The sequence below is a fragment of the Daphnia carinata genome, chromosome 8 (assembly GCF_022539665.2).
Source record: "Daphnia carinata strain CSIRO-1 chromosome 8, CSIRO_AGI_Dcar_HiC_V3, whole genome shotgun sequence".
NCBI classification, from domain to species: Eukaryota; Metazoa; Arthropoda; class Branchiopoda; order Diplostraca; family Daphniidae; genus Daphnia; species Daphnia carinata.
Window position 1 is genome coordinate 1,217,665 of NC_081338.1, and position 22,293 is coordinate 1,239,957.

Sequence of the window (22,293 nt, forward strand, 5' to 3'; positions counted from 1 at the left end):
CCGTTGCCAGACTACAGTAAGGGGGACGCGCATACGGAAATCGCAATTGGAAAACGGTGTTCCAATTGCCCCTAGCATGGGTCTTAACGGAGTTTTAATGTTTATAGGGGATAAAATTTAGCTAGGAAAAAATTAATGTTATCAGTTTATAGCTTAATGAACGACGAATGATTCAAGACATTTTTTAATGATTTCCTCCATCGTTTTAGGTGTGAAAACGAAAAAATTGTCTGCGAAAAAACTACAAATGGACAGTCAAAAAACAACTTTCTGGGATAACTCGAAAACTTTTAGAGTCTAAAGCCTCCAATTTTTTCTAAAAATGTAGAACCCTAATTCCCGTTAACTCAAATTTTTTAACGAAATCTCTTACATACTTTAAGTGGTAGAATTTTTGTTTCAATGGCCGCGTGTTCCAATTGCGCCCTACCTCCCCTACTTCTGTGCCATAGATCACCAGAGCAAATTATAACGGATCGAGGAAAACTTTTTACGTCGTTACGTCCGATCTAGAAGCCGCTAAAAGAAAGTGCACACAAATCGCAAAACAGTTTCAAGTTATCAGTGGCAAGCAAATGGAGTGGTAGAACAAAGGAACGAAACATTGGTGGCAATGCCTTCAATATACATTAGTAGTACCCAACGTCATTTGAGGCAAATTCTACCATACGCATGCTTTGCATACAATACGGCAAGACAAGACAATTGCCAGACGTTGCTAGAGACATTTTGAATATTCCCGCCACTGGCGCAGGCAGTGAGAGGGCTTTCATCACAGGAAAAATGTTTTTGGGATTGTTCGATTGAGCTCTCTAAGGTTCTTAATTAATTCTTCCTCCGCTTATTCTTGTTCTTCTTGTTCTTCTTCTTCAAACGAGCTCAATGAAATCGATTTGGTGTCCGACAAGCACCTGATTGGAATTTATATTGCATTGGCGAATAATAATTCAGAATCTTATGCAATGATGCCTGAGAAAGTGCAAGTCATTCTAAACATATTGTGTTCTGCAAATAGTATAAAATCACGGGTATAAACCGTCAAACCGTGGTGCGATCTGTACTAAAAAAGGTCGAACCGAATCGCACCAGTTTCACCTTTTTTTTATATACCCAGCTATTCGGCCAAAATCGTGTCCGATCGTCGAGGGACTATGCGCTAAATAGGCGTGACCGTTTGGTTGTGATACGTCTGCGCACTCCGTGTGTGTATGAGAAAGCCTAAACAAAGCACGGAATTGGCAATAAGCTCTAGACCCTTCTCACGGAAATGGCAAGTATTATTGTTATACTATGTTGACCAAGAAGCCTGTTGTGATAAACAATATTATAGCGGTAGCCATGGGAAACTCTTCTGGGAAAGCTAGTACAAAAAATGTTCCAAAACAAACGGGATGTTCCATAAATTTCATTGGACACTCGCAATTGGAGACTGAGGTACGGAAACACTACATGTAATTCATTTGATTCATAAAATTCTCCGATATCAGCAGTTTGTGTCATGTTTCAACATTGTAGCAAAAATAAGAATAAGGAAATATTCTCCTTGTTTCTAAGCACTATATATTAGAGAAAAAAAAAACAATAATTTGTTTGCAAGAGAAAACCTCATTGATGTCCTTTAATTGTTTATTAGTATTTAATTGTGGTTTCCCTCTTGCTTTTTCAATCAAGCAAAGTTTGGCAGCCTTAGCGGAGTCAAAGGTTTAAACCTGAATTGTCTATTCCATAAGCTAAGATTTATCAACCTTTTTATCTTTTATTAGGAAAGAAGAAGAGCTGATTTACTGGCATTTGAAGAGCAGCAAGCAAAAAGGCTGGCAGATGAAGCACAGTTGAGGAGTTTTTCTCAAGCAAATCATAATAAAGTAATCCTAACACTGTCTTTGTTTATATTCCTAACGAACTCTGTTATTATTCATTTTAGTTTCTTAATCAAATAACGGAGAGCCAAAAAGAATTTGAGTATAAACTGGCAGAAGTACATCAGCAAAAAGAAGAATCACGACAAAAATTCTCGAAACAGCTACATGAAACAGAAGCTGAAATGGAAGCCAGTGTTATTGATGTTTTGAAAAGTATACAGGCTCACAGAGATCAAAAACAACTCCAAGATCTGGTGAAAGCAGAAGAAAATCAAAGCCGGTCTCTGCTAGCCATAAAGCTAGAAGAATTCAAGAACCTACGAAAAGAAGATATTTTGGGTATGTAAATGCCTAATCATCTGATTCCTTTATTTATGTATCAATAACAAAATTAATTAACACAGCTGCCATGAAGACACAGCTAGAACAAGATATATCTGGTCAAAAAGCTAACTTCAGTAAAAACCTCTTTCGTGATATCCAAATACAGTAGGCAGCAAAGTGTTAGATTTCATCCTTGTGATATTGAAAAGGCTATTTGTGTAATCATTTTTAGGGATGAAGTAAAAAACCGCCAAATTGAAAAAATTCTACAACATCGGCAAAAAGATCAAGCTGATCTAGTCATGTCGCTTTTACAAGAAGAGTCTTGGCAGTATCAGGCGTTCTCATCGTTTCTGTCCAAACGTGACCGACGGACTGCCGAGTTAACTGAAGATATTCGAACAGTCATAACTAAACTGAATCAACTGACCGCTTGGGAATTGGATCGCAAAAACCGTCAATTAGACATCACCAATGTAAGTGGAATTTGTAGAGTTATTCTTTTTCTTATCCAATCTAGATAAGGAATGATTCGGTTTGTGTTCGAAAAGAACTTGCTGTTGGACAACCGCCTTCATCTCGCTGAATTGCTATCCCAGTTGATAGAGCAACAACAAATGCGCCGCAAAGATCTCAAGCTCCTTCTGGAAGAAATGGAAGTTCAACGACAAAATCAAGCATCCGACTATTGGCTTGTGCAGTTCCAACGCTTAGTAGATAACATACCCGATGGCATTCAATGTCCCAAAGACTATCGACCAAGTGCCCCTAATTGTGCTCTGGATGACGCCGTTGCTTCCGCTCCTCCTGTGGAAGTTTTTATGGAAACTTACTGTGTAGTCTGCTTAGATAATTCTGTAAGTTTTAAAATGATTTCATATGCATTTCAAAAATTTATTTGAATACCATTTTTCTATTACAGTGCCAAGTTATCTTCCTTCTTTGTGGACATCTATGTTGCTGTGTCGAATGCGGCAGGAAACTAAATCAATGTCCCATGTGTAGGACAACCATCGTGAAACAACTCCAAGTACATTCATAATATGTATCATTGTCGTTATCATTCATAATATCTTTATTGCTGATCATTGTCATATCTGTGTGCCTTTGGCATCTCTAAGAAAATGGTTATTCACTTTTTTCCAAATACTGTCGTTTAATGTCGGAATTTCGTACTTTTCTTTCGCATCGCTCTTTTTTTAATTTCCGTACAAATACAAAATTTACGAGTAATTTGTCAGGAAGATTCATTCCCATCTTCATCTTCATTTTCCTTTTCATTCTCTCCACCCTCATCTGATGCCTCTTCAACATCCTCTGGTTTCTTATCAGATTTTTCTTGTTTCCGCTTAGCGACAGCCTCTTTCCGTTCTTTCTGCACCTTCTTGTAAACTGAGAAAGCCAAAAATGTTGCAAAATACTTATCATTCTACAAGAACAACATACCTTCAAGTGAGGCTTGTAGAGGTTCAATGAATTTTTCAAACTCCATGTCAGCCATGGCTCCCAGCACATCTTGACCACTAATAATCTTCAATTAGATATGATTAATTTTCAACTACTACACTAGTCGAGAAGCATTTTTAAATTTAATCATTTTTAACCTTTCTGTTAGCTCTCATGGCCAGGTTGTTGGAGCAAGATGTACAATACAGAACAAAGACTGAGGCAGCTTTAGCAATGGCAGTTCTGGCTTCTTTTGAAACATTTACACCTTCTGGTAACGAATCTTTTATAATTCTTGCCACTATTGAGTTTGGCAAATTTAAGTCTTCTGGTCGTTCTGCCATTTGTTTGTTGTATGTCTATCTAAACAACAAGACATTATGAATTGGCACAAAACAGACGAAGAGATGAGAAGCACTATTGATTGATATTGTAGGTGGAAAACTATTTCATCTTTTCAGACACTTAAAACAATTTTAAGTTAAACATTAACTAGTATCATAACATGTTTCAAGTGTAGGCAACACTACAGACAAAACAAATCGCTTCCTACAGTGGCGACTACAAAATTTATTAGGAGATTTTCTATACATCACCTGCGTCTTCTCAACTATCAAGTAGTTGAGATCAATGTATATAAGTCTAAGGAGTCTCTGTTATGCGTACTTCACCGATACAGAGTTGACTTGGTCAGCTACACCGTTTAACCGCGCCAAACTGTTGTGGTTTTTGTTAAATCTATTGTAACGACGGGGGTTAGCGTAAAATGCGGACGCGGACTGCGGACTGGATAAACTGCGGACTTTTACCTGCGGACTGTCACCAAATTTTTGAAAAAATATTCGCGCACCTCGGGGTAAAATGCGGAATAAAGAGCAGTTCTATCATAGGGTAATTTATTAACCGATAGACACATTTGACACAAATATAGTTGGTTCATCGCAAAGTAAAAATTTCTTTCTTTGACATCAGTCATCTTCTAATATAAAAAAATGTTACCTCCATCCTTGTATTTAAATAGTAGGCCTACTTCATCACTTCTTGATAATTTCACCCTAAAACACATGTTGCATAATCAAATCACGCCCATAAATGTGATGTCTTTATTGTGAAATGCAATACTTTAATTAATTTTTCTTCAATTTTAATTTTGCCAGTTACCTTGATAACTAATTTGATCTCTTCACAGGTCTATCTGATCTGACGTATCAAGGACAACAGTGCTGTTTGTCCGCCTCAAATGTTTATGTGCTATGCTGCATTCCCGTATAATACGCCGACTGCGGTCCATTGTGGCATGGATAAACTGCGGACTACTGTCAAAAATTTTGTGACAGTCCGCAGGTAAAAGTCCGCAGTTTATCCAGTCCGCGGTCAACGTCCCCATTTTACGCTGACCCGTAACGACGACGTTTCCGAGGGTCACTGTAAAACGCGGGCCGCGGACTAGAAAAACTGCGGACTTTTAGCTGCAAACTGTCACATTTTTGAGAATGTATTCGCGGACCTCGAGGTAAAATACTGACCGTTTCGTACGCGTACCGTTTAAAATTGCGGAACGGGTAGGACAAACAGCGGACTGATATTTTGCGGATATACATTACAGTACCCATTGCCTACCCGGACCCCATTACAATACCGTTGATATCGGTATTTAAATTATCAAAATCTAAAATAACAAACTTAATTATAATTAAATCAACATATTTTGTTAATTTGAAATACGAAAATTAAGAGAAGTTTCTATCTAGGGAAATTTATTAACCGATAAACACATTTGACACAAGTATGGTTGGTTCATCGCAAAGGAAAAATTATCGTTCATTGACATACAGTCATCTTTTAATAAAAACAAAAATTTTCCATCCACTCATGTATTTAAAAAGCACTTCAACTCTTGTTGATAATTTTCCTCTAAAATCTACACTATATAAAAAAAAAGGAAAAAACGAAGGAGCCTGTGTCGGTCACGCTGTGCATTTGTTGTGATTGGCTGGCAAGGGGTACTACGTCAAAATCCCCGTTGGCTGGAGTGTTTCGGTGAGATGGGGTTTTGGAAGACCAGATAACGAAATAAGACCAGGCTGGAAATGTGGAATTAGATCATTTTTCAGTCTACAGGCTTTGCGTAAACGGGTGGGCAACGGCACGTATGCCGACGGGCAGAGACTGTACGGTGGAGTCTTTTAGCAAAAAAAAGAAGAAGAAGAAGAAGAAGAGGAAGAAGAAGAAGAAGAAGAGAAGAAGAAGAAGAAGAAGAAGAAGAAGAAGAAGAAGAAGAAGAAGAAGAAGAAGAAGAAGAAGAAGAAGAAGAAGAAGAAGAAGAAGAAGAAGAAGAAGAAGAAGAAGAAGAAGAAGAAGAAGAAGAAGAAGAAGAAGAAGAAGAAGAAGAAGAAGAAGAAGAAGAAGAAGAAGAAGAAGAAGAAGAAGAAGAAGAAGAAGAAGAAGAAGAAGAAGAAGAAGAAGAAGAAGAAGAAGAAGAAGAAGAAGAAGAAGAAGAAGAAGAAGAAGAAGAAGAAGAAGAAGAAGAAGAAGAAGAAGAAGAAGAAGAAGAAGAAGAAGAAGAAGAAGAAGAAGAAGAAGAAGAAGAAGAAGAAGAAGAAGAAGAAGAAGAAGAAGAAGAAGAAGAAGAAGAAGAAGAAGAAGAAGAAGAAGAAGAAGAAGAAGAAGAAGAAGAAGAAGAAGAAGAAGAAGAAGAAGAAGAAGAAGAAGAAGAAGAAGAAGAAGAAGAAGAAGAAGAAGAAGAAGAAGAAGAAGAAGAAGAAGAAGAAGAAGAAGAAGAAGAAGAAGAAGAAGAAGAAGAAGAAGAAGAAGAAGAAGAAGAAGAAGAAGAAGAAGAAGAAGAAGAAGAAGAAGAAGAAGAAGAAGAAGAAGAAGAAGAAGAAGAAGAAGAAGAAGAAGAAGAAGAAGAAGAAGAAGAAGAAGAAGAAGAAGAAGAAGAAGAAGAAGAAGAAGAAGAAGAAGAAGAAGAAGAAGAAGAAGAAGAAGAAGAAGAAGAAGAAGAAGAAGAAGAAGAAGAAGAAGAAGAAGAAGAAGAAGAAGAAGAAGAAGAAGAAGAAGAAGAAGAAGAAGAAGAAGAAGAAGAAGAAGAAGAAGAAGAAGAAGAAGAAGAAGAAGAAGAAGAAGAAGAAGAAGAAGAAGAAGAAGAAGAAGAAGAAGAAGAAGAAGAAGAAGAAGAAGAAGAAGAAGAAGAAGAAGAAGAAGAAGAAGAAGAAGAAGAAGAAGAAGAAGAAGAAGAAGAAGAAGAAGAAGAAGAAGAAGAAGAAGAAGAAGAAGAAGAAGAAGAAGAAGAAGAAGAAGAAGAAGAAGAAGAAGAAGAAGAAGAAGAAGAAGAAGAAGAAGAAGAAGAAGAAGAAGAAGAAGAAGAAGAAGAAGAAGAAGAAGAAGAAGAAGAAGAAGAAGAAGAAGAAGAAGAAGAAGAAGAAGAAGAAGAAGAAGAAGAAGAAGAAGAAGAAGAAGAAGGCGGCGGCGGCTCAGGTTCGATTCCCGGTATGGGAACATTACCAATCAACGAGTAGTGTTTAGTGCCCGTTTTGCTTCGTGCAGATTTAAAAAGCGAAATTCTCTCTTTTGGCAGGTAGAGGTGTACCAAGTTCGTGTATCTTCGATGTAATGCCATTGCCGAAACATTTGTGAGGAAAAGCATCAACTTTCAAGCTTGCCTATATCCTTCGCCATTGCCAACATTCAACTAATAAGTGAGAAATCTTCACTTAAACATATGTGAAAGTGATGGAGATGCAGGGTATCGATCCCCGTACTTCTCGCATGCTAAGCGAGCGCTCTACCATCTGAGCTACATCCCCATTTCAACAAGTGCTCCTTTAGAGCGGGCTCATCCGGGAATCGAACCCGGGACCTCTCGCACCCTAAGCGAGAATCATACGACTAGACCAATGAGCCACGTATCAAATTTCCGCGATCGCAAAATTAGAGCGACAGCAAGACAGAGCTGAAAATGCTTGATTTGTCCTGGCAAGTTTTTAAACTATGCGGAAATGACAAAAGGTGGGCCTGCATCATACAGTATGAACAAAGCCTCTCTCGGCTGCCGGGAATGCGTTATTGAAGGGACGGCTATCACAAGAATGTCAGATATTCTACGGCGGGAAACGACCGAAAACAACAAAGGAAGGATGCAAAAACAACAAGCGAGAAACAGAGAGCTCCAGAAAAAAAACATCTCGGCGAGAATGACACTACTCGTCAAATGAGCCACGTCCAACATTTCAACGTCAACTAAGTTAGAACGACAATCCCCTGTCCCTCGTAAGGCAGGGTTCATGTCTGAACGATCGTGAACTCAGCCGAAATCATGGCTATTGTAATTGCTGTGACAAGAACATTTTCTTGTGCTGCAATCCACAAGACTTGGAAGATATTGTTGTGTGCCGAAATAGCTCAGTTGGGAGAGCGTTAGACTGAAGATCTAAAGGTCCCTGGTTCGATCCCGGGTTTCGGCAACCATCCCATATGGTCTAGTGGCTAGGATACCTGGCTTTCACCCAGGAGGCTCGGGTTCGATTCCCGGTATGGGAACATTACCAATCAACGAGTAGTGTTTAGTGCCCGTTTTGCTTCGTGCAGATTTAAAAAGCGAAATTCTCTCTTTTGGCAGGTAGAGGTGTACCAAGTTCGTGTATCTTCGATGTAATGCCATTGCCGAAACATTTGTGAGGAAAAGCATCAACTTTCAAGCTTGCCTATATCCTTCGCCATTGCCAACATTCAACTAATAAGTGAGAAATCTTCACTTAAACATATGTGAAAGTGATGGAGATGCAGGGTATCGATCCCCGTACTTCTCGCATGCTAAGCGAGCGCTCTACCATCTGAGCTACATCCCCATTTCAACAAGTGCTCCTTTAGAGCGGGCTCATCCGGGAATTGAACCCGGGGCCTCTCGCACCCTAAGCGAGAATCATACCACTAGACCAATGAGCCACGTATCAAATTTCCGCGATCGCAAAATTAGAGCGACAGCAAGACAGAGCTGAAAATGCTTGATTTGTCCTGGCAAGTTTTTAAACTATGCGGAAATGACAAAAGGTGGGCCTGCATCATACAGTATGAACAAAGCCTCTCTCGGCTGCCGGGAATGCGTTATTGAAGGGACGGCTATCACAAGAATGTCAGATATTCTACGGCGGGAAACGACCGAAAACAACAAAGGAAGGATGCAAAAACAACAAGCGAGAAACAGAGAGCTCCAGAAAAAAAACATCTCGGCGAGAATGACACTACTCGTCAAATGAGCCACGTCCAACATTTCAACGTCAACTAAGTTAGAACGACAATCCCCTGTCCCTCGTAAGGCAGGGTTCATGTCTGAACGATCGTGAACTCAGCCGAAATCATGGCTATTGTAATTGCTGTGACAAGAACATTTTCTTGTGCTGCAATCCACAAGACTTGGAAGATATTGTTATGTGCCGAAATAGCTCAGTTGGGAGAGCGTTAGACTGAAGATCTAAAGGTCCCTGGTTCGATCCCGGGTTTCGGCAACCATCCCATATGGTCTAGTGGCTAGGATACCTGGCTTTCACCCAGGAGGCTCGGGTTCGATTCCCGGTATGGGAACATTACCAATCAACGAGTAGTGTTTAGTGCCCGTTTTGCTTCGTGCAGATTTAAAAAGCGAAATTCTCTCTTTTGGCAGGTAGAGGTGTACCAAGTTCGTGTATCTTCGATGTAATGCCATTGCCGAAACATTTGTGAGGAAAAGCATCAACTTTCAAGCTTGCCTATATCCTTCGCCATTGCCAACATTCAACTAATAAGTGAGAAATCTTCACTTAAACATATGTGAAAGTGATGGAGATGCAGGGTATCGATCCCCGTACTTCTCGCATGCTAAGCGAGCGCTCTACCATCTGAGCTACATCCCCATTTCAACAAGTGCTCCTTTAGAGCGGGCTCATCCGGGAATCGAACCCGGGACCTCTCGCACCCTAAGCGAGAATCATACGACTAGACCAATGAGCCACGTATCAAATTTCCGCGATCGCAAAATTAGAGCGACAGCAAGACAGAGCTGAAAATGCTTGATTTGTCCTGGCAAGTTTTTAAACTATGCGGAAATGACAAAAGGTGGGCCTGCATCATACAGTATGAACAAAGCCTCTCTCGGCTGCCGGGAATGCGTTATTGAAGGGACGGCTATCACAAGAATGTCAGATATTCTACGGCGGGAAACGACCGAAAACAACAAAGGAAGGATGCAAAAACAACAAGCGAGAAACAGAGAGCTCCAGAAAAAAAACATCTCGGCGAGAATGACACTACTCGTCAAATGAGCCACGTCCAACATTTCAACGTCAACTAAGTTAGAACGACAATCCCCTGTCCCTCGTAAGGCAGGGTTCATGTCTGAACGATCGTGAACTCAGCCGAAATCATGGCTATTGTAATTGCTGTGACAAGAACATTTTCTTGTGCTGCAATCCACAAGACTTGGAAGATATTGTTGTGTGCCGAAATAGCTCAGTTGGGAGAGCGTTAGACTGAAGATCTAAAGGTCCCTGGTTCGATCCCGGGTTTCGGCAACCATCCCATATGGTCTAGTGGCTAGGATACCTGGCTTTCACCCAGGAGGCTCGGGTTCGATTCCCGGTATGGGAACATTACCAATCAACGAGTAGTGTTTAGTGCCCGTTTTGCTTCGTGCAGATTTAAAAAGCGAAATTCTCTCTTTTGGCAGGTAGAGGTGTACCAAGTTCGTGTATCTTCGATGTAATGCCATTGCCGAAACATTTGTGAGGAAAAGCATCAACTTTCAAGCTTGCCTATATCCTTCGCCATTGCCAACATTCAACTAATAAGTGAGAAATCTTCACTTAAACATATGTGAAAGTGATGGAGATGCAGGGTATCGATCCCCGTACTTCTCGCATGCTAAGCGAGCGCTCTACCATCTGAGCTACATCCCCATTTCAACAAGTGCTCCTTTAGAGCGGGCTCATCCGGGAATTGAACCCGGGGCCTCTCGCACCCTAAGCGAGAATCATACCACTAGACCAATGAGCCACGTATCAAATTTCCGCGATCGCAAAATTAGAGCGACAGCAAGACAGAGCTGAAAATGCTTGATTTGTCCTGGCAAGTTTTTAAACTATGCGGAAATGACAAAAGGTGGGCCTGCATCATACAGTATGAACAAAGCCTCTCTCGGCTGCCGGGAATGCGTTATTGAAGGGACGGCTATCACAAGAATGTCAGATATTCTACGGCGGGAAACGACCGAAAACAACAAAGGAAGGATGCAAAAACAACAAGCGAGAAACAGAGAGCTCCAGAAAAAAAACATCTCGGCGAGAATGACACTACTCGTCAAATGAGCCACGTCCAACATTTCAACGTCAACTAAGTTAGAACGACAATCCCCTGTCCCTCGTAAGGCAGGGTTCATGTCTGAACGATCGTGAACTCAGCCGAAATCATGGCTATTGTAATTGCTGTGACAAGAACATTTTCTTGTGCTGCAATCCACAAGACTTGGAAGATATTGTTATGTGCCGAAATAGCTCAGTTGGGAGAGCGTTAGACTGAAGATCTAAAGGTCCCTGGTTCGATCCCGGGTTTCGGCAACCATCCCATATGGTCTAGTGGCTAGGATACCTGGCTTTCACCCAGGAGGCTCGGGTTCGATTCCCGGTATGGGAACATTACCAATCAACGAGTAGTGTTTAGTGCCCGTTTTGCTTCGTGCAGATTTAAAAAGCGAAATTCTCTCTTTTGGCAGGTAGAGGTGTACCAAGTTCGTGTATCTTCGATGTAATGCCATTGCCGAAACATTTGTGAGGAAAAGCATCAACTTTCAAGCTTGCCTATATCCTTCGCCATTGCCAACATTCAACTAATAAGTGAGAAATCTTCACTTAAACATATGTGAAAGTGATGGAGATGCAGGGTATCGATCCCCGTACTTCTCGCATGCTAAGCGAGCGCTCTACCATCTGAGCTACATCCCCATTTCAACAAGTGCTCCTTTAGAGTGGGCTCATCCGGGAATTGAACCCGGGGCCTCTCGCACCCTAAGCGAGAATCATACCACTAGACCAATGAGCCACGTATCAAATTTCCGCGATCGCAAAATTAGAGCGACAGCAAGACAGAGCTGAAAATGCTTGATTTGTCCTGGCAAGTTTTTAAACTATGCGGAAATGACAAAAGGTGGGCCTGCATCATACAGTATGAACAAAGCCTCTCTCGGCTGCCGGGAATGCGTTATTGAAGGGACGGCTATCACAAGAATGTCAGATATTCTACGGCGGGAAACGACCGAAAACAACAAAGGAAGGATGCAAAAACAACAAGCGAGAAACAGAGAGCTCCAGAAAAAAACATCTCGGCGAGAATGACACTACTCGTCAAATGAGCCACGTCCAACATTTCAACGTCAACTAAGTTAGAACGACAATCCCCTGTCCCTCGTAAGGCAGGGTTCATGTCTGAACGATCGTGAACTCAGCCGAAATCATGGCTATTGTAATTGCTGTGACAAGAACATTTTCTTGTGCTGCAATCCACAAGACTTGGAAGATATTGTTGTGTGCCGAAATAGCTCAGTTGGGAGAGCGTTAGACTGAAGATCTAAAGGTCCCTGGTTCGATCCCGGGTTTCGGCAACCATCCCATATGGTCTAGTGGCTAGGATACCTGGCTTTCACCCAGGAGGCTCGGGTTCGATTCCCGGTATGGGAACATTACCAATCAACGAGTAGTGTTTAGTGCCCGTTTTGCTTCGTGCAGATTTAAAAAGCGAAATTCTCTCTTTTGGCAGGTAGAGGTGTACCAAGTTCGTGTATCTTCGATGTAATGCCATTGCCGAAACATTTGTGAGGAAAAGCATCAACTTTCAAGCTTGCCTATATCCTTCGCCATTGCCAACATTCAACTAATAAGTGAGAAATCTTCACTTAAACATATGTGAAAGTGATGGAGATGCAGGGTATCGATCCCCCTTCTTCGAGCGCTCTACCATCTGAGCTACATCCCCGTGTCTTCAACAAGTGCTCCTTTAGAGTGGGCTCATCCGGGAATTGAACCCGGGGCCTCTCGCACCCTAAGCGAGAATCATACCACTAGACCAATGAGCCACGTATCAAATTTCCGCGATCGCAAAATTAGAGCGACAGCAAGACAGAGCTGAAAATGCTTGATTTGTCCTGGCAAGTTTTTAAACTATGCGGAAATGACAAAAGGTGGGCCTGCATCATACAGTATGAACAAAGCCTCTCTCGGCTGCCGGGAATGCGTTATTGAAGGGACGGCTATCACAAGAATGTCAGATATTCTACGGCGGGAAACGACCGAAAACAACAAAGGAAGGATGCAAAAACAACAAGCGAGAAACAGAGAGCTCCAGAAAAAAAACATCTCGGCGAGAATGACACTACTCGTCAAATGAGCCACGTCCAACATTTCAACGTCAACTAAGTTAGAACGACAATCCCCTGTCCCTCGTAAGGCAGGGTTCATGTCTGAACGATCGTGAACTCAGCCGAAATCATGGCTATTGTAATTGCTGTGACAAGAACATTTTCTTGTGCTGCAATCCACAAGACTTGGAAGATATTGTCATGTGCCGAAATAGCTCAGTTGGGAGAGCGTTAGACTGAAGATCTAAAGGTCCCTGGTTCGATCCCGGGTTTCGGCAACCATCCCATATGGTCTAGTGGCTAGGATACCTGGCTTTCACCCAGGAGGCTCGGGTTCGATTCCCGGTATGGGAACATTACCAATCAACGAGTAGTGTTTAGTGCCCGTTTTGCTTCGTGCAGATTTAAAAAGCGAAATTCTCTCTTTTGGCAGGTAGAGGTGTACCAAGTTCGTGTATCTTCGATGTAATGCCATTGCCGAAACATTTGTGAGGAAAAGCATCAACTTTCAAGCTTGCCTATATCCTTCGCCATTGCCAACATTCAACTAATAAGTGAGAAATCTTCACTTAAACATATGTGAAAGTGATGGAGATGCAGGGTATCGATCCCCGTACTTCTCGCATGCTAAGCGAGCGCTCTACCATCTGAGCTACATCCCCATTTCAACAAGTGCTCCTTTAGAGCGGGCTCATCCGGGAATTGAACCCGGGGCCTCTCGCACCCTAAGCGAGAATCATACCACTAGACCAATGAGCCACGTATCAAATTTCCGCGATCGCAAAATTAGAGCGACAGCAAGACAGAGCTGAAAATGCTTGATTTGTCCTGGCAAGTTTTTAAACTATGCGGAAATGACAAAAGGTGGGCCTGCATCATACAGTATGAACAAAGCCTCTCTCGGCTGCCGGGAATGCGTTATTGAAGGGACGGCTATCACAAGAATGTCAGATATTCTACGGCGGGAAACGACCGAAAACAACAAAGGAAGGATGCAAAAACAACAAGCGAGAAACAGAGAGCTCCAGAAAAAAACATCTCGGCGAGAATGACACTACTCGTCAAATGAGCCACGTCCAACATTTCAACGTCAACTAAGTTAGAACGACAATCCCCTGTCCCTCGTAAGGCAGGGTTCATGTCTGAACGATCGTGAACTCAGCCGAAATCATGGCTATTGTAATTGCTGTGACAAGAACATTTTCTTGTGCTGCAATCCACAAGACTTGGAAGATAGAGTTATGTGCCGAAATAGCTCAGTTGGGAGAGCGTTAGACTGAAGATCTAAAGGTCCCTGGTTCGATCCCGGGTTTCGGCAACCATCCCATATGGTCTAGTGGCTAGGATACCTGGCTTTCACCCAGGAGGCTCGGGTTCGATTCCCGGTATGGGAACATTACCAATCAACGAGTAGTGTTTAGTGCCCGTTTTGCTTCGTGCAGATTTAAAAAGCGAAATTCTCTCTTTTGGCAGGTAGAGGTGTACCAAGTTCGTGTATCTTCGATGTAATGCCATTGCCGAAACATTTGTGAGGAAAAGCATCAACTTTCAAGCTTGCCTATATCCTTCGCCATTGCCAACATTCAACTAATAAGTGAGAAATCTTCACTTAAACATATGTGAAAGTGATGGAGATGCAGGGTATCGATCCCCGTACTTCTCGCATGCTAAGCGAGCGCTCTAGCATCTGAGCTACATCCCCATTACAACATGTACTCCTTTAGAGCCGGGCTCATCCGGGAATTGAACCCGGGACCTCTCGCACCCTAAGCGAGAATCATACGACTAGACCAATGAGCCACGTATCAAATTTCCGCGATCGCAAAATTAGAGCGACAGCAAGACAGAGCTGAAAATGCTTGATTTGTCCTGGCAAGTTTTTAAACTATGCGGAAATGACAAAAGGTGGGCCTGCATCATACAGTATGAACAAAGCCTCTCTCGGCTGCCGGGAATGCGTTATTGAAGGGACGGCTATCACAAGAATGTCAGATATTCTACGGCGGGAAACGACCGAAAACAACAAAGGAAGGATGCAAAAACAACAAGCGAGAAACAGAGAGCTCCAGAAAAAAAACATCTCGGCGAGAATGACACTACTCGTCAAATGAGCCACGTCCAACATTTCAACGTCAACTAAGTTAGAACGACAATCCCCTGTCCCTCGTAAGGCAGGGTTCATGTCTGAACGATCGTGAACTCAGCCGAAATCATGGCTATTGTAATTGCTGTGACAAGAACATTTTCTTGTGCTGCAATCCACAAGACTTGGAAGATATTGTTATATGCCGAAATAGCTCAGCTGGGAGAGCGTTAGACTGAAGATCTAAAGGTCCCTGGTTCGATCCCGGGTTTCGGCAACCATCCCATATGGTCTAGTGGCTAGGATACCTGGCTTTCACCCAGGAGGCTCGGGTTCGATTCCCGGTATGGGAACCAAAAATCCTCGATAGTGTTTAGTGCCCGTTTTGCTTCGTGCAGATTTAAAAAGCGAAATTCTCTCTTTTGGCAGGTAGAGGTGTACCAAGTTCGTGTATCTTCGATGTAATGCCATTGCCGAAACATTTGTGAGGAAAAGCATCAACTTTCAAGCTTGCCTATATCCTTCGCCATTGCCAACATTCAACTAATAAGTGAGAAATCTTCACTTAAACATATGTGAAAGTGATGGCGATGCAGGGTATCGATCCCCGTACTTCTCGCATGCTAAGCGAGCGCTCTACCATCTGAGCTACATCCCCATTACAAGATGTACTCCTTTAGAGCCGGGCTCATCCGGGAATTGAACCCGGGGCCTCTCGCACCCTAAGCGAGAATCATACCACTAGACCAATGAGCCACGTTTCAAATTTCCGCGATCGCAAAATTAGAGCGACAGCAAGACAGAGCTGAAAATGCTTGATTTGTCCTGGCAAGTTTTTAAACTATGCGGAAATGACAAAAGGTGGGCCTGCATCATACAGTATGAACAAAGCCTCTCTCGGCTGCCGGGAATGCGTTATTGAAGGGACGGCTATCACAAGAATGTCAGATATTCTACGGCGGGAAACGACCGAAAACAACAAAGGAAGGATGCAAAAACAACAAGCGAGAAACAGAGAGCTCCAGAAAAAAAACATCTCGGCGAGAATGACACTACTCGTCAAATGAGCCACGTCCAACATTTCAACGTCAACTAAGTTAGAACGACAATCCCCTGTCCCTCGTAAGGCAGGGTTCATGTCTGAACGATCGTGAACTCAGCCGAAATCATGGCTATTGTAATTGCTGTGACAAGAACATTTTCTTGTGCTGCAATCCACAAGACTTGGAAGATATTGTTATGTGCCGAAATAGCTCAGTTGGGAGAGCGTTAGACTGAAGATCTAAAGGTCCCTGGTTCGATCCCGGGTTTCGGCAACCATCCCATATGGTCTAGTGGCTAGGATACCTGGCTTTCACCCAGGAGGCTCGGGTTCGATTCCCGGTATGGGAACATTACCAATCAACGAGTAGTGTTTAGTGCCCGTTTTGTTTTGCTTCGTGCAGATTTAAAAAGCGAAATTCTCTCTTTTGGCAGGTAGAGGTGTACCAAGTTCGTGTATCTTCGATGTAATGCCATTGCCGAAACATTTGTGAGGAAAAGCATCAACTTTCAAGCTTGCCTATATCCTTCGCCATTGCCAACATTCAACTAATAAGTGAGAAATCTTCACTTAAACATATGTGAAAGTACTGGAGATGCAGGGTATCGATCCCCGTACTTCTCGCATGCTAAGCGAGCGCTCTACCATCTGAGCTACATCCCCTTTGCAACAAGTGCTCCTTTAGAGCCGGGCTCATCCGGGAATTGAACCCGGGGCCTCTCGCACCCTAAGCGAGAATCATACCACTAGACCAATGAGCCACGTCTCAAATTTCCGCGATCGCAAAATTAGAGCGACAGCAAGACAGAGCTGAAAATGCTTGATTTGTCCTGGCAAGTTTTTAAACTATGCGGAAATGACAAAAGGTGGGCCTGCATCATACAGTATGAACAAAGCCTCTCTCGGCTGCCGGGAATGCGTTATTGAAGGGACGGCTATCACAAGAATGTCAGATATTCTACGGCGGGAAACGACCGAAAACAACAAAGGAAGGATGCAAAAACAACAAGCGAGAAACAGAGAGCTCCAGAAAAAAACATCTCGGCGAGAATGACACTACTCGTCAAATGAGCCACGTCCAACATTTCAACGTCAACTAAGTTAGAACGACAATCCCCTGTCCCTCGTAAGGCAGGGTTCATGTCTGAACGATCGTGAACTCAGCCGAAATCATGGCTATTGTAATTGCTGTGACAAGAACATTTTCTTGTGCTGCAATCCACAAGACTTGGAAGATATTGTTGTGTGCCGAAATAGCTCAGTTGGGAGAGCGTTAGACTGAAGATCTAAAGGTCCCTGGTTCGATCCCGGGTTTCGGCAACCATCCCATATGGTCTAGTGGCTAGGATACCTGGCTTTCACCCAGGAGGCTCGGGTTCGATTCCCGGTATGGGAACATTACCAATCAACGAGTAGTGTTTAGTGCCCGTTTTGCTTCGTGCAGATTTAAAAAGCGAAATTCTCTCTTTTGGCAGGTAGAGGTGTACCAAGTTCGTGTATCTTCGATGTAATGCCATTGCCGAAACATTTGTGAGGAAAAGCATCAACTTTCAAGCTTGCCTATATCCTTCGCCATTGCCAACATTCAACTAATAAGTGAGAAATCTTCACTTAAACATATGTGAAAGTGATGGAGATGCAGGGTATCGATCCCCGTACTTCTCGCATGCTAAGCGAGCGCTCTACCATCTGAGCTACATCCCCGTGTCTTCAACAAGTGCTCCTTTAGAGCGGGCTCATCCGGGAATTGAACCCGGGGCCTCTCGCACCCTAAGCGAGAATCATACCACTAGACCAATGAGCCACGTATCAAATTTCCGCGATCGCAAAATTAGAGCGACAGCAAGACAGAGCTGAAAATGCTTGATTTGTCCTGGCAAGTTTTTAAACTATGCGGAAATGACAAAAGGTGGGCCTGCATCATACAGTATGAACAAAGCCTCTCTCGGCTGCCGGGAATGCGTTATTGAAGGGACGGCTATCACAAGAATGTCAGATATTCTACGGCGGGAAACGACCGAAAACAACAAAGGAAGGATGCAAAAACAACAAGCGAGAAACAGAGAGCTCCAGAAAAAAAACATCTCGGCGAGAATGACACTACTCGTCAAATGAGCCACGTCCAACATTTCAACGTCAACTAAGTTAGAACGACAATCCCCTGTCCCTCGTAAGGCAGGGTTCATGTCTGAACGATCGTGAACTCAGCCGAAATCATGGCTATTGTAATTGCTGTGACAAGAACATTTTCTTGTGCTGCAATCCACAAGACTTGGAAGATATAGTTATGTGCCGAAATAGCTCAGTTGGGAGAGCGTTAGACTGAAGATCTAAAGGTCCCTGGTTCGATCCCGGGTTTCGGCAACCATCCCATATGGTCTAGTGGCTAGGATACCTGGCTTTCACCCAGGAGGCTCGGGTTCGATTCCCGGTATGGGAACATTACCAATCAACGAGTAGTGTTTAGTGCCCGTTTTGCTTCGTGCAGATTTAAAAAGCGAAATTCTCTCTTTTGGCAGGTAGAGGTGTACCAAGTTCGTGTATCTTCGATGTAATGCCATTGCCGAAACATTTGTGAGGAAAAGCATCAACTTTCAAGCTTGCCTATATCCTTCGCCATTGCCAACATTCAACTAATAAGTGAGAAATCTTCACTTAAACATATGTGAAAGTGATGGAGAAGCAGGGTATCGATCCCCGTACTTCTCGCATGCTAAGCGAGCGCTCTACCATCTGAGCTACATCCCCGTTGCAACAAGTGCTCCTTTAGAGCGGGCTCATCCGGGAATTGAACCCGGGGCCTCTCGCACCCTAAGCGAGAATCATACCACTAGACCAATGAGCCACGTATCAAATTTCCGCGATCGCAAAATTAGAGCGACAGCAAGACAGAGCTGAAAATGCTTGATTTGTCCTGGCAAGTTTTTAAACTATGCGGAAATGACAAAAGGTGGGCCTGCATCATACAGTATGAACAAAGCCTCTCTCGGCTGCCGGGAATGCGTTATTGAAGGGACGGCTATCACAAGAATGTCAGATATTCTACGGCGGGAAACGACCGAAAACAACAAAGGAAGGATGCAAAAACAACAAGCGAGAAACAGAGAGCTCCAGAAAAAAAACATCTCGGCGAGAATGACACTACTCGTCAAATGAGCCACGTCCAACATTTCAACGTCAACTAAGTTAGAACGACAATCCCCTGTCCCTCGTAAGGCAGGGTTCATGTCTGAACGATCGTGAACTCAGCCGAAATCATGGCTATTGTAATTGCTGTGACAAGAACATTTTCTTGTGCTGCAATCCACAAGACTTGGAAGATATAGTTATATGCCGAAATAGCTCAGCTGGGAGAGCGTTAGACTGAAGATCTAAAGGTCCCTGGTTCGATCCCGGGTTTCGGCAACCATCCCATATGGTCTAGTGGCTAGGATACCTGGCTTTCACCCAGGAGGCTCGGGTTCGATTCCCGGTATGGGAACCAAAAATCCTCGATAGTGTTTAGTGCCCGTTTTGCTTCGTGCAGATTTAAAAAGCGAAATTCTCTCTTTTGGCAGGTAGAGGTGTACCAAGTTCGTGTATCTTCGATGTAATGCCATTGCCGAAACATTTGTGAGGAAAAGCATCAACTTTCAAGCTTGCCTATATCCTTCGCCATTGCCAACATTCAACTAATAAGTGAGAAATCTTCACTTAAACATATGTGAAAGTGATGGAGATGCAGGGTATCGATCCCCGTACTTCTCGCATGCTAAGCGAGCGCTCTACCATCTGAGCTACATCCCCATTTCAACAAGTGCTCCTTTAGAGTGGGCTCATCCGGGAATCGAACCCGGGACCTCTCGCACCCTAAGCGAGAATCATACGACTAGACCAATGAGCCACGTATATCAAATTTCCGCGATCGCAAAATTAGAGCGACAGCAAGACAGAGCTGAAAATGCTTGATTTGTCCTGGCAAGTTTTTAAACTATGCGGAAATGACAAAAGGTGGGCCTGCATCATACAGTATGAACAAAGCCTCTCTCGGCTGCCGGGAATGCGTTATTGAAGGGACGGCTATCACAAGAATGTCAGATATTCTACGGCGGGAAACGACCGAAAACAACAAAGGAAGGATGCAAAAACAACAAGCGAGAAACAGAGAGCTCCAGAAAAAAAACATCTCGGCGAGAATGACACTACTCGTCAAATGAGCCACGTCCAACATTTCAACGTCAACTAAGTTAGAACGACAATCCCCTGTCCCTCGTAAGGCAGGGTTCATGTCTGAACGATCGTGAACTCAGCCGAAATCATGGCTATTGTAATTGCTGTGACAAGAACATTTTCTTGTGCTGCAATCCACAAGACTTGGAAGATATTGTCATGTGCCGAAATAGCTCAGTTGGGAGAGCGTTAGACTGAAGATCTAAAGGTCCCTGGTTCGATCCCGGGTTTCGGCAACCATCCCATATGGTCTAGTGGCTAGGATACCTGGCTTTCACCCAGGAGGCTCGGGTTCGATTCCCGGTATGGGAACATTACCAATCAACGAGTAGTGTTTAGTGCCCGTTTTGCTTCGTGCAGATTTAAAAAGCGAAATTCTCTCTTTTGGCAGGTAGAGGTGTACCAAGTTCGTGTATCTTCGATGTAATGCCATTGCCGAAACATTTGTGAGGAAAAGCATCAACTTTCAAGCTTGCCTATATCCTTCGCCATTGCCAACATTCAACTAATAAGTGAGAAATCTTCACTTAAACATATGTGAAAGTGATGGAGATGCAGGGTATCGATCCCCGTACTTCTCGCATGCTAAGCGAGCGCTCTACCATCTGAGCTACATCCCCATTTCAACAAGTGCTCCTTTAGAGCGGGCTCATCCGGGAATTGAACCCGGGACCTCTCGCACCCTAAGCGAGAATCATACTACTAGACCAATGAGCCACATATCAAATTTCCGCGATCGCAAAATTAGAGCGACAGCAAGACAGAGCTGAAAATGCTTGATTTGTCCTGGCAAGTTTTTAAACTATGCGGAAATGACAAAAGGTGGGCCTGCATCATACAGTATGAACAAAGCCTCTCTCGGCTGCCGGGAATGCGTTATTGAAGGGACGGCTATCACAAGAATGTCAGATATTCTACGGCGGGAAACGACCGAAAACAACAAAGGAAGGATGCAAAAACAACAAGCGAGAAACAGAGAGCTCCAGAAAAAAAACATCTCGGCGAGAATGACACTACTCGTCAAATGAGCCACGTCCAACATTTCAACGTCAACTAAGTTAGAACGACAATCCCCTGTCCCTCGTAAGGCAGGGTTCATGTCTGAACGATCGTGAACTCAGCCGAAATCATGGCTATTGTAATTGCTGTGACAAGAACATTTTCTTGTGCTGCAATCCACAAGACTTGGAAGATATTGTCATGTGCCGAAATAGCTCAGTTGGGAGAGCGTTAGACTGAAGATCTAAAGGTCCCTGGTTCGATCCCGGGTTTCGGCAACCATCCCATATGGTCTAGTGGCTAGGATACCTGGCTTTCACCCAGGAGGCTCGGGTTCGATTCCCGGTATGGGAACATTACCAATCAACGAGTAGTGTTTAGTGCCCGTTTTGCTTCGTGCAGATTTAAAAAGCGAAATTCTCTCTTTTGGCAGGTAGAGGTGTACCAAGTTCGTGTATCTTCGATGTAATGCCATTGCCGAAACATTTGTGAGGAAAAGCATCAACTTTCAAGCTTGCCTATATCCTTCGCCATTGCCAACATTCAACTAATAAGTGAGAAATCTTCACTTAAACATATGTGAAAGTGATGGAGATGCAGGGTATCGATCCCCGTACTTCTCGCATGCTAAGCGAGCGCTCTACCATCTGAGCTACATCCCCATTTCAACAAGTGCTCCTTTAGAGCGGGCTCATCCGGGAATTGAACCCGGGGCCTCTCGCACCCTAAGCGAGAATCATACCACTAGACCAATGAGCCACGTATCAAATTTCCGCGATCGCAAAATTAGAGCGACAGCAAGACAGAGCTGAAAATGCTTGATTTGTCCTGGCAAGTTTTTAAACTATGCGGAAATGACAAAAGGTGGGCCTGCATCATACAGTATGAACAAAGCCTCTCTCGGCTGCCGGGAATGCGTTATTGAAGGGACGGCTATCACAAGAATGTC

General features: G+C 43.3%; 2 protein-coding genes and 43 non-coding genes across 47 annotated transcripts; 29 read left to right on the forward strand and 16 right to left on the reverse strand.

The window, feature by feature from the left end:
- Nucleotides 1–1,223: 1,223 nt before the first annotated feature.
- LOC130699711 (E3 ubiquitin-protein ligase LRSAM1-like) lies at nt 1,224–3,364 on the forward strand. 2 transcript variants are annotated; one of them, XM_059496593.1, is made up of 8 exons: nt 1,224–1,434; nt 1,672–1,701; nt 1,764–1,865; nt 1,925–2,201; nt 2,267–2,351; nt 2,419–2,662; nt 2,738–3,043; nt 3,109–3,364. In XM_059496593.1, the coding sequence occupies exons 1-8, from the start codon at nt 1,291–1,293 to the stop codon at nt 3,226–3,228; spliced, it is 1,308 nt and encodes a 435-aa protein (XP_059352576.1). In that variant the 5' UTR covers nt 1,224–1,290; the 3' UTR covers nt 3,229–3,364. The 2 variants fall into 2 exon arrangements, with proteins under 2 accessions (XP_059352576.1, XP_059352578.1); XM_059496595.1 differs by lacking the exon at nt 1,672–1,701.
- On the reverse strand, nt 3,363–4,370 carry LOC130699712 (DNA polymerase epsilon subunit 3-like). Of its 2 annotated transcripts, none has more exons than XM_057521918.2 (4): nt 4,229–4,370; nt 3,791–3,991; nt 3,633–3,717; nt 3,363–3,578 (listed from the first exon to the last, which is right to left on the reverse strand). In XM_057521918.2, the coding sequence occupies exons 2-4, from the start codon at nt 3,974–3,976 to the stop codon at nt 3,424–3,426; spliced, it is 426 nt and encodes a 141-aa protein (XP_057377901.1). In that variant the 5' UTR covers nt 3,977–3,991; nt 4,229–4,370; the 3' UTR covers nt 3,363–3,423. The 2 variants fall into 2 exon arrangements, with proteins under 2 accessions (XP_057377901.1, XP_057377900.1); XM_057521917.2 differs by having other exon boundaries at nt 3,791–3,995; nt 4,229–4,355.
- A 3,093-nt stretch (nt 4,371–7,463) lies between these two features.
- On the reverse strand, nt 7,464–7,535 carry Trnap-agg (transfer RNA proline (anticodon AGG)). The gene has a single exon. It is a non-coding gene; the product is annotated as a tRNA-Pro (tRNA).
- Nucleotides 7,536–8,022: 487 nt separating this feature from the next.
- On the forward strand, nt 8,023–8,095 carry Trnaf-gaa (transfer RNA phenylalanine (anticodon GAA)). Its single transcript has one exon. It is a non-coding gene; the product is annotated as a tRNA-Phe (tRNA).
- Nucleotides 8,096–8,099: 4 nt separating this feature from the next.
- On the forward strand, nt 8,100–8,171 carry Trnae-uuc (transfer RNA glutamic acid (anticodon UUC)). Its single transcript has one exon. It is a non-coding gene; the product is annotated as a tRNA-Glu (tRNA).
- A 333-nt stretch (nt 8,172–8,504) lies between these two features.
- Nucleotides 8,505–8,576, reverse strand: Trnap-agg (transfer RNA proline (anticodon AGG)). Its single transcript has one exon. It is a non-coding gene; the product is annotated as a tRNA-Pro (tRNA).
- Nucleotides 8,577–9,063: 487 nt separating this feature from the next.
- Nucleotides 9,064–9,136, forward strand: Trnaf-gaa (transfer RNA phenylalanine (anticodon GAA)). The gene has a single exon. It is a non-coding gene; the product is annotated as a tRNA-Phe (tRNA).
- Nucleotides 9,137–9,140: 4 nt separating this feature from the next.
- Nucleotides 9,141–9,212, forward strand: Trnae-uuc (transfer RNA glutamic acid (anticodon UUC)). Its single transcript has one exon. It is a non-coding gene; the product is annotated as a tRNA-Glu (tRNA).
- A 333-nt stretch (nt 9,213–9,545) lies between these two features.
- Trnap-agg (transfer RNA proline (anticodon AGG)) lies at nt 9,546–9,617 on the reverse strand. Its single transcript has one exon. It is a non-coding gene; the product is annotated as a tRNA-Pro (tRNA).
- Nucleotides 9,618–10,104: 487 nt separating this feature from the next.
- On the forward strand, nt 10,105–10,177 carry Trnaf-gaa (transfer RNA phenylalanine (anticodon GAA)). Its single transcript has one exon. It is a non-coding gene; the product is annotated as a tRNA-Phe (tRNA).
- A 4-nt stretch (nt 10,178–10,181) lies between these two features.
- Trnae-uuc (transfer RNA glutamic acid (anticodon UUC)) lies at nt 10,182–10,253 on the forward strand. The gene has a single exon. It is a non-coding gene; the product is annotated as a tRNA-Glu (tRNA).
- A 333-nt stretch (nt 10,254–10,586) lies between these two features.
- Trnap-agg (transfer RNA proline (anticodon AGG)) lies at nt 10,587–10,658 on the reverse strand. The gene has a single exon. It is a non-coding gene; the product is annotated as a tRNA-Pro (tRNA).
- A 487-nt stretch (nt 10,659–11,145) lies between these two features.
- On the forward strand, nt 11,146–11,218 carry Trnaf-gaa (transfer RNA phenylalanine (anticodon GAA)). The gene has a single exon. It is a non-coding gene; the product is annotated as a tRNA-Phe (tRNA).
- Nucleotides 11,219–11,222: 4 nt separating this feature from the next.
- Trnae-uuc (transfer RNA glutamic acid (anticodon UUC)) lies at nt 11,223–11,294 on the forward strand. Its single transcript has one exon. It is a non-coding gene; the product is annotated as a tRNA-Glu (tRNA).
- Nucleotides 11,295–11,627: 333 nt separating this feature from the next.
- On the reverse strand, nt 11,628–11,699 carry Trnap-agg (transfer RNA proline (anticodon AGG)). Its single transcript has one exon. It is a non-coding gene; the product is annotated as a tRNA-Pro (tRNA).
- A 486-nt stretch (nt 11,700–12,185) lies between these two features.
- Trnaf-gaa (transfer RNA phenylalanine (anticodon GAA)) lies at nt 12,186–12,258 on the forward strand. The gene has a single exon. It is a non-coding gene; the product is annotated as a tRNA-Phe (tRNA).
- A 4-nt stretch (nt 12,259–12,262) lies between these two features.
- Trnae-uuc (transfer RNA glutamic acid (anticodon UUC)) lies at nt 12,263–12,334 on the forward strand. Its single transcript has one exon. It is a non-coding gene; the product is annotated as a tRNA-Glu (tRNA).
- Nucleotides 12,335–12,657: 323 nt separating this feature from the next.
- Trnap-agg (transfer RNA proline (anticodon AGG)) lies at nt 12,658–12,729 on the reverse strand. The gene has a single exon. It is a non-coding gene; the product is annotated as a tRNA-Pro (tRNA).
- A 487-nt stretch (nt 12,730–13,216) lies between these two features.
- Nucleotides 13,217–13,289, forward strand: Trnaf-gaa (transfer RNA phenylalanine (anticodon GAA)). The gene has a single exon. It is a non-coding gene; the product is annotated as a tRNA-Phe (tRNA).
- A 4-nt stretch (nt 13,290–13,293) lies between these two features.
- Trnae-uuc (transfer RNA glutamic acid (anticodon UUC)) lies at nt 13,294–13,365 on the forward strand. The gene has a single exon. It is a non-coding gene; the product is annotated as a tRNA-Glu (tRNA).
- Nucleotides 13,366–13,698: 333 nt separating this feature from the next.
- Trnap-agg (transfer RNA proline (anticodon AGG)) lies at nt 13,699–13,770 on the reverse strand. The gene has a single exon. It is a non-coding gene; the product is annotated as a tRNA-Pro (tRNA).
- Nucleotides 13,771–14,256: 486 nt separating this feature from the next.
- Nucleotides 14,257–14,329, forward strand: Trnaf-gaa (transfer RNA phenylalanine (anticodon GAA)). The gene has a single exon. It is a non-coding gene; the product is annotated as a tRNA-Phe (tRNA).
- Nucleotides 14,330–14,333: 4 nt separating this feature from the next.
- Nucleotides 14,334–14,405, forward strand: Trnae-uuc (transfer RNA glutamic acid (anticodon UUC)). The gene has a single exon. It is a non-coding gene; the product is annotated as a tRNA-Glu (tRNA).
- Nucleotides 14,406–14,739: 334 nt separating this feature from the next.
- Nucleotides 14,740–14,811, reverse strand: Trnap-agg (transfer RNA proline (anticodon AGG)). The gene has a single exon. It is a non-coding gene; the product is annotated as a tRNA-Pro (tRNA).
- Nucleotides 14,812–15,298: 487 nt separating this feature from the next.
- On the forward strand, nt 15,299–15,371 carry Trnaf-gaa (transfer RNA phenylalanine (anticodon GAA)). The gene has a single exon. It is a non-coding gene; the product is annotated as a tRNA-Phe (tRNA).
- Nucleotides 15,372–15,375: 4 nt separating this feature from the next.
- Trnae-uuc (transfer RNA glutamic acid (anticodon UUC)) lies at nt 15,376–15,447 on the forward strand. The gene has a single exon. It is a non-coding gene; the product is annotated as a tRNA-Glu (tRNA).
- A 331-nt stretch (nt 15,448–15,778) lies between these two features.
- Nucleotides 15,779–15,850, reverse strand: Trnap-agg (transfer RNA proline (anticodon AGG)). The gene has a single exon. It is a non-coding gene; the product is annotated as a tRNA-Pro (tRNA).
- A 487-nt stretch (nt 15,851–16,337) lies between these two features.
- Nucleotides 16,338–16,410, forward strand: Trnaf-gaa (transfer RNA phenylalanine (anticodon GAA)). Its single transcript has one exon. It is a non-coding gene; the product is annotated as a tRNA-Phe (tRNA).
- Nucleotides 16,411–16,414: 4 nt separating this feature from the next.
- Trnae-uuc (transfer RNA glutamic acid (anticodon UUC)) lies at nt 16,415–16,486 on the forward strand. The gene has a single exon. It is a non-coding gene; the product is annotated as a tRNA-Glu (tRNA).
- Nucleotides 16,487–16,825: 339 nt separating this feature from the next.
- Trnap-agg (transfer RNA proline (anticodon AGG)) lies at nt 16,826–16,897 on the reverse strand. Its single transcript has one exon. It is a non-coding gene; the product is annotated as a tRNA-Pro (tRNA).
- A 486-nt stretch (nt 16,898–17,383) lies between these two features.
- Nucleotides 17,384–17,456, forward strand: Trnaf-gaa (transfer RNA phenylalanine (anticodon GAA)). The gene has a single exon. It is a non-coding gene; the product is annotated as a tRNA-Phe (tRNA).
- A 4-nt stretch (nt 17,457–17,460) lies between these two features.
- Trnae-uuc (transfer RNA glutamic acid (anticodon UUC)) lies at nt 17,461–17,532 on the forward strand. The gene has a single exon. It is a non-coding gene; the product is annotated as a tRNA-Glu (tRNA).
- A 336-nt stretch (nt 17,533–17,868) lies between these two features.
- Trnap-agg (transfer RNA proline (anticodon AGG)) lies at nt 17,869–17,940 on the reverse strand. The gene has a single exon. It is a non-coding gene; the product is annotated as a tRNA-Pro (tRNA).
- A 487-nt stretch (nt 17,941–18,427) lies between these two features.
- Trnaf-gaa (transfer RNA phenylalanine (anticodon GAA)) lies at nt 18,428–18,500 on the forward strand. Its single transcript has one exon. It is a non-coding gene; the product is annotated as a tRNA-Phe (tRNA).
- A 4-nt stretch (nt 18,501–18,504) lies between these two features.
- Trnae-uuc (transfer RNA glutamic acid (anticodon UUC)) lies at nt 18,505–18,576 on the forward strand. Its single transcript has one exon. It is a non-coding gene; the product is annotated as a tRNA-Glu (tRNA).
- A 333-nt stretch (nt 18,577–18,909) lies between these two features.
- On the reverse strand, nt 18,910–18,981 carry Trnap-agg (transfer RNA proline (anticodon AGG)). Its single transcript has one exon. It is a non-coding gene; the product is annotated as a tRNA-Pro (tRNA).
- A 487-nt stretch (nt 18,982–19,468) lies between these two features.
- Trnaf-gaa (transfer RNA phenylalanine (anticodon GAA)) lies at nt 19,469–19,541 on the forward strand. Its single transcript has one exon. It is a non-coding gene; the product is annotated as a tRNA-Phe (tRNA).
- A 4-nt stretch (nt 19,542–19,545) lies between these two features.
- Nucleotides 19,546–19,617, forward strand: Trnae-uuc (transfer RNA glutamic acid (anticodon UUC)). Its single transcript has one exon. It is a non-coding gene; the product is annotated as a tRNA-Glu (tRNA).
- A 330-nt stretch (nt 19,618–19,947) lies between these two features.
- Trnap-agg (transfer RNA proline (anticodon AGG)) lies at nt 19,948–20,019 on the reverse strand. The gene has a single exon. It is a non-coding gene; the product is annotated as a tRNA-Pro (tRNA).
- A 489-nt stretch (nt 20,020–20,508) lies between these two features.
- Trnaf-gaa (transfer RNA phenylalanine (anticodon GAA)) lies at nt 20,509–20,581 on the forward strand. Its single transcript has one exon. It is a non-coding gene; the product is annotated as a tRNA-Phe (tRNA).
- A 4-nt stretch (nt 20,582–20,585) lies between these two features.
- Nucleotides 20,586–20,657, forward strand: Trnae-uuc (transfer RNA glutamic acid (anticodon UUC)). Its single transcript has one exon. It is a non-coding gene; the product is annotated as a tRNA-Glu (tRNA).
- Nucleotides 20,658–20,990: 333 nt separating this feature from the next.
- Nucleotides 20,991–21,062, reverse strand: Trnap-agg (transfer RNA proline (anticodon AGG)). Its single transcript has one exon. It is a non-coding gene; the product is annotated as a tRNA-Pro (tRNA).
- A 487-nt stretch (nt 21,063–21,549) lies between these two features.
- Trnaf-gaa (transfer RNA phenylalanine (anticodon GAA)) lies at nt 21,550–21,622 on the forward strand. The gene has a single exon. It is a non-coding gene; the product is annotated as a tRNA-Phe (tRNA).
- Nucleotides 21,623–21,626: 4 nt separating this feature from the next.
- On the forward strand, nt 21,627–21,698 carry Trnae-uuc (transfer RNA glutamic acid (anticodon UUC)). Its single transcript has one exon. It is a non-coding gene; the product is annotated as a tRNA-Glu (tRNA).
- A 333-nt stretch (nt 21,699–22,031) lies between these two features.
- On the reverse strand, nt 22,032–22,103 carry Trnap-agg (transfer RNA proline (anticodon AGG)). The gene has a single exon. It is a non-coding gene; the product is annotated as a tRNA-Pro (tRNA).
- Between the last annotated feature and the right edge of the window lie 190 nt (nt 22,104–22,293).